Source organism: Centropristis striata, chromosome 21 (genome assembly GCF_030273125.1).
Source record: "Centropristis striata isolate RG_2023a ecotype Rhode Island chromosome 21, C.striata_1.0, whole genome shotgun sequence".
In the NCBI taxonomy this organism is placed as follows: Eukaryota; Metazoa; Chordata; class Actinopteri; order Perciformes; family Serranidae; genus Centropristis; species Centropristis striata.
This window is the reverse complement of record NC_081537.1, coordinates 117,222-129,552: the sequence shown is the minus strand read 5'-3', so window position 1 is coordinate 129,552 and position 12,331 is coordinate 117,222. Positions and strand designations below refer to the sequence as shown.

Below are 12,331 nucleotides of genomic sequence, written 5' to 3'. Positions count from 1 at the left end.
ATAATAATTCTTGGTGTGAATGCACAGAGAAGATTATGTCAACTTTTAGTGAAACTTATGTTTTGAAAACTTTGTTAATTTTTGGATTACAGCAAAAGAAAAGAAAAGAAAAATCACACCCATGGTCCTCAGGGTCCAATAATAATGAAAAAAACATTATGAAATTTATATATCAATGTGTTGCTCATGAGTTGCCTTAAAAGGTGGAAAAAAAGTTGTTAATTATTTTCTACATGTGCTAAAACCAGCCTGATGTCCTGGTGTAGTCTACGGGAGGACTTTAAAGGGTTAATGGAGTTTGGCTGGAAATCAGTGAGACTTTAATGTTGGAATCTGGGTCACATAGTTTTTATATAAAATCATTTCTCACAGGCTGTTTTCACTTTGTTTAGTAGAAAAGCAGAAAGTTCAGCCTGTTGAAACCAAAGTTATGATAGTTTAAGATATTTTATTAGTTTAAGTTTTAATTTCGTTGTGATTTTTTTTTTTTTTTTTTCAAATTCAGTTAGTTTTAGTTAGTTTTTAGAGCGAGTTTGCTAGTTTTAATTCGTTTTTATTTTTTGGAAAATGCTTAGTTGTAGTTTAGTTTTTATTAGTTTTAGTTTAGTTTTAATTAGTTTTATTTTTTATTAGTTGTAGTTGTTTTGTAATGGGGTATTTGTTGGGTGCCAGATTCAATAAGGTCACAATCAATGTTGCCTTTTTGTCACTTTTTCTTGTAAATTTGTCACTTTTTTTCTCGTAAATTTAACAATTTTTTTCCAGTAAATTGGTCACTTTTTTTCTTGAAAATTTGAGATATTTTCCCCGTAAATCTGTCACTCTTTCTTGTAAATTTTTCACTTTTTTTCTTGAAACTTTTTTTTAAAGAAAAAAGAGAAGAGATTTTTTTTAATTAGTTGTAGTTGTTGTGTAATGGGGTATTTGTTGGGTCCAGATTCAATAAGGTCACAATAATTGTTCCTTTATTTCCTTTGTCTGATCCATCTCAGCCCCAATAAGTTTATTAAGTCATAAACCAGATAGATGAAATAGATTTCATATCAACCAAAAAGGTTTACGGATGGAAAAAGTTGACAAAGACCAAAACGAAGGACATTTTCACTATAATTTTAGTTAGTTTTGGAACCACAAAATACAGTTTCAGTTAGTTATCGTTTTTTTTTTTTAAAACTCTTGTTTTAATTTTTATTTCAGTTAAGGAAAATGTTTTTTCAAGTCTAGTTTTTGTTATTTCGTTAGTTTTCGTTGCTTGAAGCCTTTTAGTTGCCGTCTACTAAAGGTCCCTGATTAGAACCCTCATTATTCATGCCTTCCTATTTTGGAGAACCTGAACAAGCCTTATCTGTGTAACCAATACTCACTTTCATGAAATGATGCCCAGGATCAGGTAACTTCTTTATTTCCTTCTTCACATATTCACCCCGTGGCATTTCCCTCTTACAGGGTTACCGCCCGGCATCTCCCCTGAGACTTTCTCAGAGCGTTTTGGCCCGGAGGTCTGAATCTGCTGTGAATTATTAACAGGAGAAGTTTATTTTGTAGGCGTAGCTCATTAGCTGAGAGCTCGTTTAATTTGACGGACACGTGTCGGACACGTCGGCGGGAGGTTGCCGCCTCAGGACTCTACGAGCTTTCTAGGAGTCCTCGGTGAAGATGGAGGACTCGGCGGTGATCAAACTTCGCTACGAGCAGCTGCTGTTTTACGCCGCCTGTGTTTGTAACTGTTGGAGTGTGTGTCTGTGTTTGTGTGTGTGTCTGGAGGGTAGAGTGTGTAGGCGAGGAGGAGGAGGAGGAGGAGGAGCAGGAGGTGTTCGTATGGGCAGCAGCTGGAGGTGGCAGCTCTCCCGGGCCATGAGGCTGGCTCTGCGGTGGTGCCGGCTGCACCGAGGGCCCCGGAGCGGAGGGCCCCTGGGCGGAGGCCCCGAGGCCTGGAGGATGAGGAGGCGCTGCGTGGAGCTGTGGAGCTACAGCAGACTGCTGCTCCGCTCGCTTTACTCCAACAGCCTCAACAACTCCGACACGCTGCTGGACTGTGCCTTCGAACCCGTCTACTGGATCGTAGACAACGTGACCCGCTGGTTCGGAGTGGTGAGTTCCTCTTCTTCCTGTTGGCCTCCAGTAGGGCTGGGCGATATGGACCAAGAGTTATATCCTGATATATTTAGACTGAATATCGATATACGATATATATCCTGATATATTTAAGGCTGAATATCGATATACGATATATCCTGATATTTTATAATCTGATGTCATTATACTGTCTGAATCTAGCGACAAAGTGGCTAAGTTATGTTATGTACGTTATGTTACGTTGACGTTATGTTGACGTTGACGTTATTTTTTACGTTGATGTTATGTTGACGTTATGTTACGTTGGCGTTACGTTGACGTTATGTTGACGTTATTTTTTACGTTGATGTTATGTTGACGTTACGTTGGCGTTACATTGACGTTATGTTGACGTTACGTTGACGTTATGTTGGCGTTACATTGACGTTATGTTGACGTTATGTTGACGTTACGTTGGCGTTACGTTGGCGTTATTTTGACGTTACGTTGACATTACATTGACGTTATGTTGACCTTATGTTGACCTTATGTTGACGTTATGTTATGTTGACGTTATGTTGACGTTACGTTGACGTTACATTGACGTTTTGTTGACGTTACGTTGACATTACATTGACGTTATGTTGACGTTACGTTGACGTTATGTTGACGTTACGTTGGCGTTACGTTGATGTTATGTTGGTTACGTTGATGTTATGTTGATGTTATGTTGATGTTACGTTGATGTTACGTTGATGTTACGTTACTTTGATGTTGCATTGACATTCCGTTAAGTTACGTTGAAATTTCTTGACATTACGTTGACATTACGTTGACGTTACTTTGACATTACGTACGTTGTTGTGGCATCAAGTACTACGTCACATCCTGCTTAGCGTTCTATCCAATCAGCAACCAGGCTGTTTTCAGGGGAGAAACACGGCCCCGCCCCCTGGTGGTTGGAGGACTGCTGGTGTCGAAAGTCTTGATTAGATTTGCAGGAGAGACGCATTTTAAAATGGAAATATCACCGACCATCAGGTTAATTTAATCGTGGCGGCCAAAATCGTGATCACGATTAAAAATGTGATTAATTGTGCAGCCCTAGCCTCCACCCCTCCACCCTCTCATCTCTGGTTTCACCTCTCAGGTGTTTGTCTCTCTCGTCGTTCTCCTGACGACCTCCGTCGTGGTCATCGTCTACCTGTGTGTCCTACCCACAATCCTCAGCACCTACCCTCTGTTCTGGGTGGTGTGGCACCTCTGCGTGGGCCACTGGCTTCTCATCATGGTGGTCTTCCATTACTACAAGGCCACCACCACCTCGCCAGGACACCCACCCAAGGTACAAACGTCTCACAGCCAAGATGAGTTCAAGGTTCAAGGTTTTTATTTGCCATTTGTGAACAGACAAACAGTCCAAACACACTGGATTATTTGTGCAGGACTCTCTCGTGGTCAACAAAGAAAAACTTGTTTTATAATACTGTTTTGGCTGGAGATAAACTTGTTGTCAGAGACACACATAGTCTGTCCTCTCTGCCTTGTTGTGTTTACTGACTGGTTTTCTTAATCAGCAGTGAATCTGAAGCCATTGGTGTTTGCTGGACACATTGTATATCTACGTCTTCACTGCCACTGACTTCTGTAATGAGACTATAAATCCTCTGTATTTGTGTTTTTTGTTTATTTTAGGACAAACTTCAAATTCCTTCAGTGTCCATCTGTAAGAAATGCATCACTCCAAAACCAGCCAGGACGCACCACTGCAGCATCTGCAACATGTGAGATCAGCAAACCAGACTTTTTATGTTCAGAATATGTTAAACTAGAAGATTTCCTCTGGGGAAATTCTGAAAGTAAATAAACAATTAATACTAGTAATGTTATGATACTATAAAATATACAAGGAGCACACCTACAACAAGCATTCCTTTACAAGTATTTATTTATACAGCACCCTATGACCTTTAACCTCACAATGTGTGTGTGTGTGTGTGTGTGTGTGAGAGAGAAACATGTGTATCTGGAGGAGAGTGCGCGCGGAGTGTGCGCGTGCATTTGTGTGTGTGTAATTAAAATCACATAAAGTTACCTGTGTGTGTGTGTGTGTTTGTGTGTGTGTGTGTGTGTGTGTGTGTTTGTGTGTGTGTGTGTGTGTGTGTGTGTGTGTGTGTGTGTGTGTGTTTGTGTGTGTGTGTGTGTGTGTGTGTGTGTGTGTGAGAGAAACGTGTATCTGGAGGAGTGTGCGCGCTTACACGCGCATTTGTGTGTGTGTAACAAAAATCGCATAAAGTTACCTGTGTGTGTGTGTGTGTGTGTGTGTGTGTGTGTGTGTGTGTGTTTGAAGCATGTGTATCTGGAGGAGTGTGCGCACTTACGCACATGTGTGTGCGTGTATCTGTAACTGTAATCACATCAAAGCATCAAAGGCGTTGTGGTCGACCAATCAGAGCAGAGCAATCAACAGAATTAACTGCCACCTGAATGTTCATGGAACAGCTGTTGCTGTATGGGACCCTGATAAATCTGTATTATAAAGCCTGTGTGTTGTTTTCCAGGTGTGTTCTGAAGATGGACCACCACTGTCGTATCCTTCTAACAGACAATACACAAACACGTTTACTTTTCTGCTGTTTAAGTGCTTTTTAAAAGTAAATCCCAGTCTTGTCCACATTGACCTGAACCTGTTTCCAGCCTGGCTCAACAACTGTGTGGGCCACTTCAACCACCGCTACTTCTTCTCCTTCTGCCTCTTCATGATGCTGGGCTGCCTCTACTGCAGCATCAGCAGCAGGGAGCTCTTCCTGGACGCCTACAGCGCCATAGAGGTGAGAGGGCGAACCACAAAGCCTTTAGTGTTATTGCACAACGAAATGTACCATCAACCCGTCCAAAACGTATAAAATCACACAAACAATATGACAGGAGGTGAAGAGAAAGAAATACAGCACAACGTGAGGGGAGGAAAGGAGGAAAAAACTAGTGGTGTCAACAATAATCGATTCGGCGATGCATCGCAATGCGGGGCATGCACGATTCAGCATCGATGCGGCAAAGTGCCGTAATCGATTATGTTTATTTCCTGTCCTCCAGTGGAAAGTTGTGGTGGACAGGGTGGGAATTTCTCACTCTGGCCTTGGTGCCCTGTGAAAAAATGTTCAATTTATGGCCAAGGTGGCCTTTGCGCCCCTGTCAAAGTTCCAGTAAACACAACGCTAACCCGACCCACTCCCCATCCTTCGAGAGGTGTGCACATCAACACATGGCTCATTTGAATATTCTAATGAGCCATGTGTTGATGCAGCACAGGTAAGCTAGCGGGACAAGCTGTTTTGATATGTTGTGACTGAAGTATGTGGTAGTATTTGACAGAACTTAACATTTACGTTTTTATAGAAAGTACTATTGATAGGTAATTACCATTGTATTCGCCTATTTAAAGTCGACTCGTTAACGTGACATTTTTGCGTCATGAAAACTAGCGATAGCTAGCTAGCTGGGATAGCGCTAACGTCTTCCCTAGCTCAGGGACAAGGGACATTTAGCTGATGTAGACTTCACCTCAGCAGGTTCCTTTTTACGGCAGGAGGAGGCATTTCTCTTTCCTTACCTCTTAGATGAACTCAGGCAGGAGATTTGTTTTGCCATCTTTTCAAAATATAGCCAATAAAATCTGTTGTTATTAAGCCTATCTGACTGCTTGTATTGCCTCATGTCCCTTGTTGTGTGCAGTATAATTGTGATGCATCGTAGAATCGAGTTGAATCGAATCGTTACCTGGTGAATCGTAATCGAATCGAATTGTGAGGGCAGTGCCAATGCACACCCCTAGAAAAAACAATGAAAACATTTGAATGATCAGGCCTGGGATCAAACCTGATGGTTCCCAGTGGCTGTAGCTTGTTGTAGCTGGAGGTACCAGGAGAGACGGTGTCCAGGTTAAATGAGGGCGATGTTCTGTAAGGCAGCACCTGTCAGGCGGCAGCGAGAAGATGAGCTCAGATGGCAAATGATAAGAGAAACAGGAGACATGAAAAGGATCTTTGCTTTCTGCTCTCACATTCACCTCTGATCCAGGACTCTGATCCAGGACTCTGATCCAGGACTCTGATATCAAAGGTGGTGCAGTAAACAACTGCAGCTGGTAAACAAACAACTTTTGGCTCTGAGAAGCAATTAGTCTGAAAGTTGGGAAGTCCTGCCACCCAAAGATCTCTGAACCAGAGCAGGATCAGCTTCTTCATGTGTAACGTCCCCGTGTTGTCAGCAGCCTTTTGATCCTCGGATCAGATCTGACAGTAAAATAAGTCCCTGACTATTTTATTTTATTTCCTGTTCCCCTCCAGAGATACTACCAGACTCCTCCTCCAACCGAGTCCTACGGAGAGACCACCGCCCACAAGAGCATCATCTTCCTGTGGGTGCTGACCAGGTGAGAACACTGTTAAATATAATAATATATCATATGAAACTAGAAGATCTGAGGAATCTTTAGAGCCCAAACATGTTAGATATCATGTCGGGAAGTCTATTTTGGTGATTTTCAAAGCGGTCATGTGACCTCTGACCTCATGCTGTCTGAATGAAAACAGGCTCTGTGTCCCACTAGTCTCCTCTTAATGCTGATAACATGCAGTTTAAGGGGGAAAAAACACACTTTTGGTATCTTTATGTATATTTTACATCTGTTTTTGTTCATTTCATGTCTTTTTTTGGTCTGTTTTGTGTCATTTTGTGTCTTTTTTGGTAATTTTAGGTCTATTTTGGTAATTTTGTAATTCTTTTTGGTGCTCATTTTAGGTCTTTTTGGTTATTATGTCGGTGGGATGATGTTAGTCATCGGTAGGAGCCAGTTGATAATTTTATGTCATTTTGATTGTGCTTTTTTCGTGTTTTTTATTTGATTTGATTTTTTTATCATTTAATGCCTTGATTGTTCCTTTTTGTGTCATTTTATGTATTTTTTGGTCATTTTACATCTGCTTTTGGTAATTTTGTGTCTTTTTTTGGTCATTTTATGACATTTTTGTGCCACTTTTGGTATCTTTATGTCCTATTTGGTAATTTTGTAATTCTTTTTGGTGCTCATTTTAGGTCTTTTTGGTTATTATGTGGGTGAGATGATGTTAGTCATCGGTAGGAGCCAGTTGATAATTTTATGTCATTTTGATTGTGTTTTTTGGTAATTTGGGGTGTTTTGCATTTCTTGAGTCTGGACCTCAGTGTATAAAAATGAGCTGCTGTGAACTCTTGGATAATAATTAATTAGACATTTTTGAGCAGAACAACTTGACTCACAGCGCTGAGCTTCGTCTCAGATTAATCTTCAGGTTCACAGCTTTCAGATGATGTCAACCTCTTCTATGACATTTATTGTTGACCTGCTATCTCCCCCTAAACACCCACTCTAAAGCTCTTTGGACAGTCAGGGGTTAATGAGATATAAAGGCTGTCCCGTGTCCCTGCAGCTCGGTGGCGGTGGCTCTAGGAGGACTGACTCTGTGGCACTCCATCCTGATCACCAGAGGGGAAACCAGCGTGGAGCGCCACATCAACAACAAGGAGATCAGGAGACTCCGAGAGAAGGGAAAGGTACTAATAACACCATTCATTGGGCAAATATCAAATATTAAAATACAACTCTGGAAACATCTGTTCATGTTTGTTTTGTTCTGATGCAGATGTTCAAAAATCCATTTCACAATGGAAAAATCAACAACTGGAAGCTGCTGCTGGGAGTCGAGAAGAGGAGGTGGGTTCTTCTATTTTTACGTTAAAAAACAAACTTTGGTTTGGATACCTTGAATATTAGAGATAGAAACTTTATCCCCTTATGGGACGCATTATGTTGCCAGTTAGGAACGTTTTTTTGTCTTAAAATAGACAAAAAAAACAACCTGAAGACATTTTATAATTCTTTTTTTTTATTTTTTGGGGGGTTTGTTGTCCGTAGGCAACGTTGAACCATAACGGTGCTCCAGAGGAAAAGAACGTTTTTAAAATTGCTTGAAATGTTTTTGTTTTTTTTAGCCAATTCATAATCTTTGTTCCTGTGTTTCCAGTCACTGGTTCACTCGGGTCCTGCTGCCCTCCAGCCATCGTCCCAGCGGGGACGGCATCATGTGGGACTGCAGCTTCACCAGGAGAGACCCCATGGCCATCTGATCCTCCTGGTAGACCCAATGGCCATCTGAACCTCCTGGTAGACCCCATGGCCATCTGATCCTCCTGGTAGACCCCATGGCCCTCTGATCCTCCTGATAGACCCCATGGCCATCTGATCCTCCTGATAGACCCCATGGCCATCTGATCCTCCTGATAGACCCCATGGCCATCTGATCCTCCTGCTAGACCCCATGGCCATCTGATCCTCCTGATAGACCCCATGGCCATCTGAACCTCCTGGTAGACCCCATGGCCATCTGAACCTCCTAATAGACCCCATGGCCATCTGATCCTCCTGATAGACCCCATGGCCATCTGATCCTCCTGGTAGACCCCATGGCCATCTGAACCTCCTGGTAGACCCCATGGCCATCTGAACCTCCTGATGGACCCCATGGCCATCTGATCCTCCTAATAGACCCCATGGCCATCTGATCCTCCTGGTAGACCCCATGGCCATCTGATCCTCCTGGTAGACCCCATGGCCATCTGAACCTCCTGGTAGACCCCATGGCCATCTGATCCTCCTGATAGACCCCAAGGCCATCTGATCCTCCTGGTAGACCCCATGGCCATCTGAACCTCCTGGTAGACCCCATGGCCATCTGATCCTCCTGGTAGACCCCATGGCCATCTGAACCTCCTGGTAGACCCCATGGCCATCTGATCCTCCTGGTAGACCCCATGGCCATCTGATCCTGGTAGACCCCATGGCCATCTGATCCTGGTAGACCCCATGGCCATCTGATCCTGGTAGACCCCATGGCCATCTGATCCTCCTGGTAGACCCCATGGCCATCTGAACCTCCTGGTAGACCCCATGGCCATCTGATCCTGTTAGACCCCATGGCCATCTGAACCTCCTGGTAGACCCCATGGCCATCTGAACCTCCTGGTAGACCCCATGGCCATCTGAACCTCCTGGTAGACCCCATGACCATCTGATCCTGGATCCTCCAAACCATTTCAAAGAACTCGTGATGTGTCACAGTGTGACTGAAGTTCTGCTGCTGCAATCAAGGAAAAAGAAGCTTTGTAGTGTTTTTGTTGTGGTAAAACCACGACTGCTTCATTGTTTTTGGATCTTTTATCATTTCCATTTGACGGCAGGTCTAATTAATGACCTGACCTCCATAAAAGGTGCTGCTGGACAGCATCATTCTAGGTCCAAACCCTGATCCCACACAGTTGGAGATAAACTGATGCAGGACGGGGATAAGGACGTATAGGGGGCAATGGGGAACAGGGGCCGGATTCACAAAGCATTCTTAAGAAAAAAATGCTTCTTAAGTGCCACTTTTTTCTTAACTTTGCTCTGAAGACAAAATTTAATAAGATTTGGTATTCATGAAGAAATTGTGATCTTTTTTTTTTTTGTTTTTTCTTAACTTTCTTCTTATTTTTTCCTCAGATAGAACTTGAGAACAAATGAGATTCTTGAAAACAAAGTTCTTAGATTTTTTTCTCAAATATCTTCAGAACTTTAAGAGAAAAGAAAAGTCTTGATATTTATTAACTTGAACAAATTTTATGAAATTTATTTTCGATTTCTTAAATATTTAGTTTAGCACTAGACTAATTTGTTAACAAATGTAATAACGTCCTAAGTGAGAAAACTAACAAGTTCCTAAGACAACAACGACAGTTCTTAAGAAAAAAAAAGGTGAATAACATTTAAGAACATTCTTAGGAACATCTTGTTGTTTTTCTTGAGAATTTTCTTAATTTTTAACTTAAGAACACATTTGTGAATCCGGCCCCTGGTCTGAAACTAACCATTATTTTCATTATTGATCATAATCTGCAAATTACTTTATCAGTTAATTGTTTGGTCTGTAAAAGAGTAAAAAAAAATGTCCATCTTGGTTTGTTAAAGTCCGAGGTGGTTGGACTTTATCTAGTGAAGAGCATTAAATCTCCAGTTTTGAGGCTAAAAACAGCTTTTTTTACTTGTTTTTGTATAAAAAATGACCACAACAAGTAATCGTTGCAGCTCTTTTGGACCATTACGGCTTTTTAAAGGTGCTATGTGTTGCATTTTCTAACAATAATTCATCACATTGTAAACTTAAGATTTGGTTCTGTTTTACATTTGGCTTCACAGAAAAGTTTACACAGTTTAAATGTGTCAGTATTAAAGAGACAGTTCACCCCCAAATCAAATATACAGATTTATCCTCTTACCTGTCGGGATATTGATCAATCTGATTGGCTGTAGAGATTTCTGCTTTCTCTCTTTAATGGAACCAGGTTGAACTTCACTTGTGGAGCTGAAGGAGCCGTAAAAACTCAGCAAGCAGCAAGAAATCACAAGCTGATTTACTCAAGATAATCCAGACAATTTAATGTAGAAACCATCCTACAAAAGGTCATAATGGAGGATAATCCTCCTTATTCTGGGTGAGTTGTAGGGCTGCAACTAACGATTATTATCATTATGGATTAATTTGTCCATTATTGAAACGACTAATCGATTAGTTGTTCGGTCAATAAAATGTATAAAAATATCAATGAGTGTTTCCAAACCACAAGATTTTGTCCTCAAATCTCTTGTTTTGTCCACAAACCAAAGAGATATTCAGTTTATTGTCATAAAGGAACAAAGAAACCAGAAATATTCACATTGAAGAAGCTGAAATCAGAGAATTTGGACTTATTGTCTTTAAAAAACCCCTGCTCAAACCAATTATTGATTATCAAAATAGTTGACGATTAATTTAATAATCGATTATTGTTCCATTAATGGAATAATTGTTGCAGCTCTAGTGAGTTTTGCTCTTTTTGATAGTAAAATGTAAAACATAGCACCATAAGAATCGACACTGTTGATCTGTGATCTGCTGATAAATGTTGTCTATATTAACTTTAAGTGTTTCTTAATGGGGGGGGGGACAAGTTGTGATATGAAAACTTTTTTTTTTTAAATGTTCTTTTAAAAAACTTCCTGTGCTTATTTAAGTAATTGTGTTTTTAAGGTTTACGTGTTTTGCTGTTGTGTGTTAACTAATGAACCCGTCTGAACTGATGTTCTGGTGCCGAAGAAGAGCGAAAAACCAAAAGTTTGATCCGCTTGTTTCTAAACGTTTGACTTGAATCTGTTGCTACGGTAACGAACAGAAAACATGTGCTCGTCCTGAACATTTCTTCTGTCTCGGTAAAGAAATTGTCGTGTGCCTTGTTTCGGCTCTTCTGCCTTTAAATCGAGGCACTTTAAATATCAGGCACTGTGAAATATAATTCCACATTTATAATTCCCTTTCAGATGTTTCACCCCGACGTGTTGATGATGGATGGGTTGGCTCTGTAGTTGCCATAGAAACATGAGCTGTGACATTGTGTGTAACCAATGGGAGCCGTGCTCCTCAGATCTGTCTTTTTTAATAAAACACCTGTTTTTATATTTCTTGTTTCAGTTTTCAGGTTAAAACAATGATATTAAATGCATTTTGTATAATTACAAAGAATTGTTTAATGACACTTTAAGTTAGACATTTTAAATACTGTCTTATTTCCTTGGCATAAGTTGATGTGAGGTCCAAAGTCTTACTGCAACCTTCGACAAGAACTAGTGATGGGACAACGAAGCTTCATGAAGCATTTCCTTTATTTTTTGACCCCACGAGATGGCGGTCTTGGCTTTAAAAAAAAAAGGCTTCAGCAATGGTGACCGAGTGTGTTTTCAGTCCAATACCCGGAATGAGGCGGGTCTCACTCGCCAAAACGCCCCTAATCTGAATACAAGCCGTCCTAGCAGACTTTTGTCAGGACTTCTTTAGTCCCTGTAGTAGAGCAGGGTCTTTATTCTCCCCTGAAAACAGCCTGGTTGCTGATTGGATAGAACACTAAGCAGGATGTGACGTAGTACTGGACGCCACAACAGCACGCGACATTTGTAAAAGCCGGTGAAGCAGTGTTGGCAACTTAGCAACTTTGTTGCTATATTTAGCGACTTTTCAGACCCCATCAGAGACTATTTTTTGAGAAAGCAACTGGGGACAAATCCAGAGACTTTTTCTGGTGTTATTGGAGACTTTTGGAGACTCGTTCTTACTCTTCTTAACGAGCCGTGGGGGCTGGAGGCTCTTCTTAACGAGCCGTGTGGGCCGGA

At 41.2% G+C, this 12,331-nt stretch overlaps 1 protein-coding gene across 1 annotated transcript; it reads left to right on the top strand.

The window, feature by feature from the left end:
- Window positions 1–1,170: 1,170 nt before the first annotated feature.
- On the top strand, window positions 1,171–11,619 carry zdhhc16b (zinc finger DHHC-type palmitoyltransferase 16b). Its single transcript, XM_059325026.1, has 9 exons — window positions 1,171–2,091; window positions 3,206–3,400; window positions 3,751–3,839; window positions 4,617–4,645; window positions 4,753–4,886; window positions 6,405–6,490; window positions 7,527–7,650; window positions 7,740–7,810; window positions 8,121–11,619. Exons 1-9 carry the CDS (start codon window positions 1,657–1,659, stop codon window positions 8,221–8,223), a joined length of 1,266 nt encoding a protein of 421 aa, XP_059181009.1. The 5' UTR covers window positions 1,171–1,656; the 3' UTR covers window positions 8,224–11,619.
- Window positions 11,620–12,331: the final 712 nt, after the last annotated feature.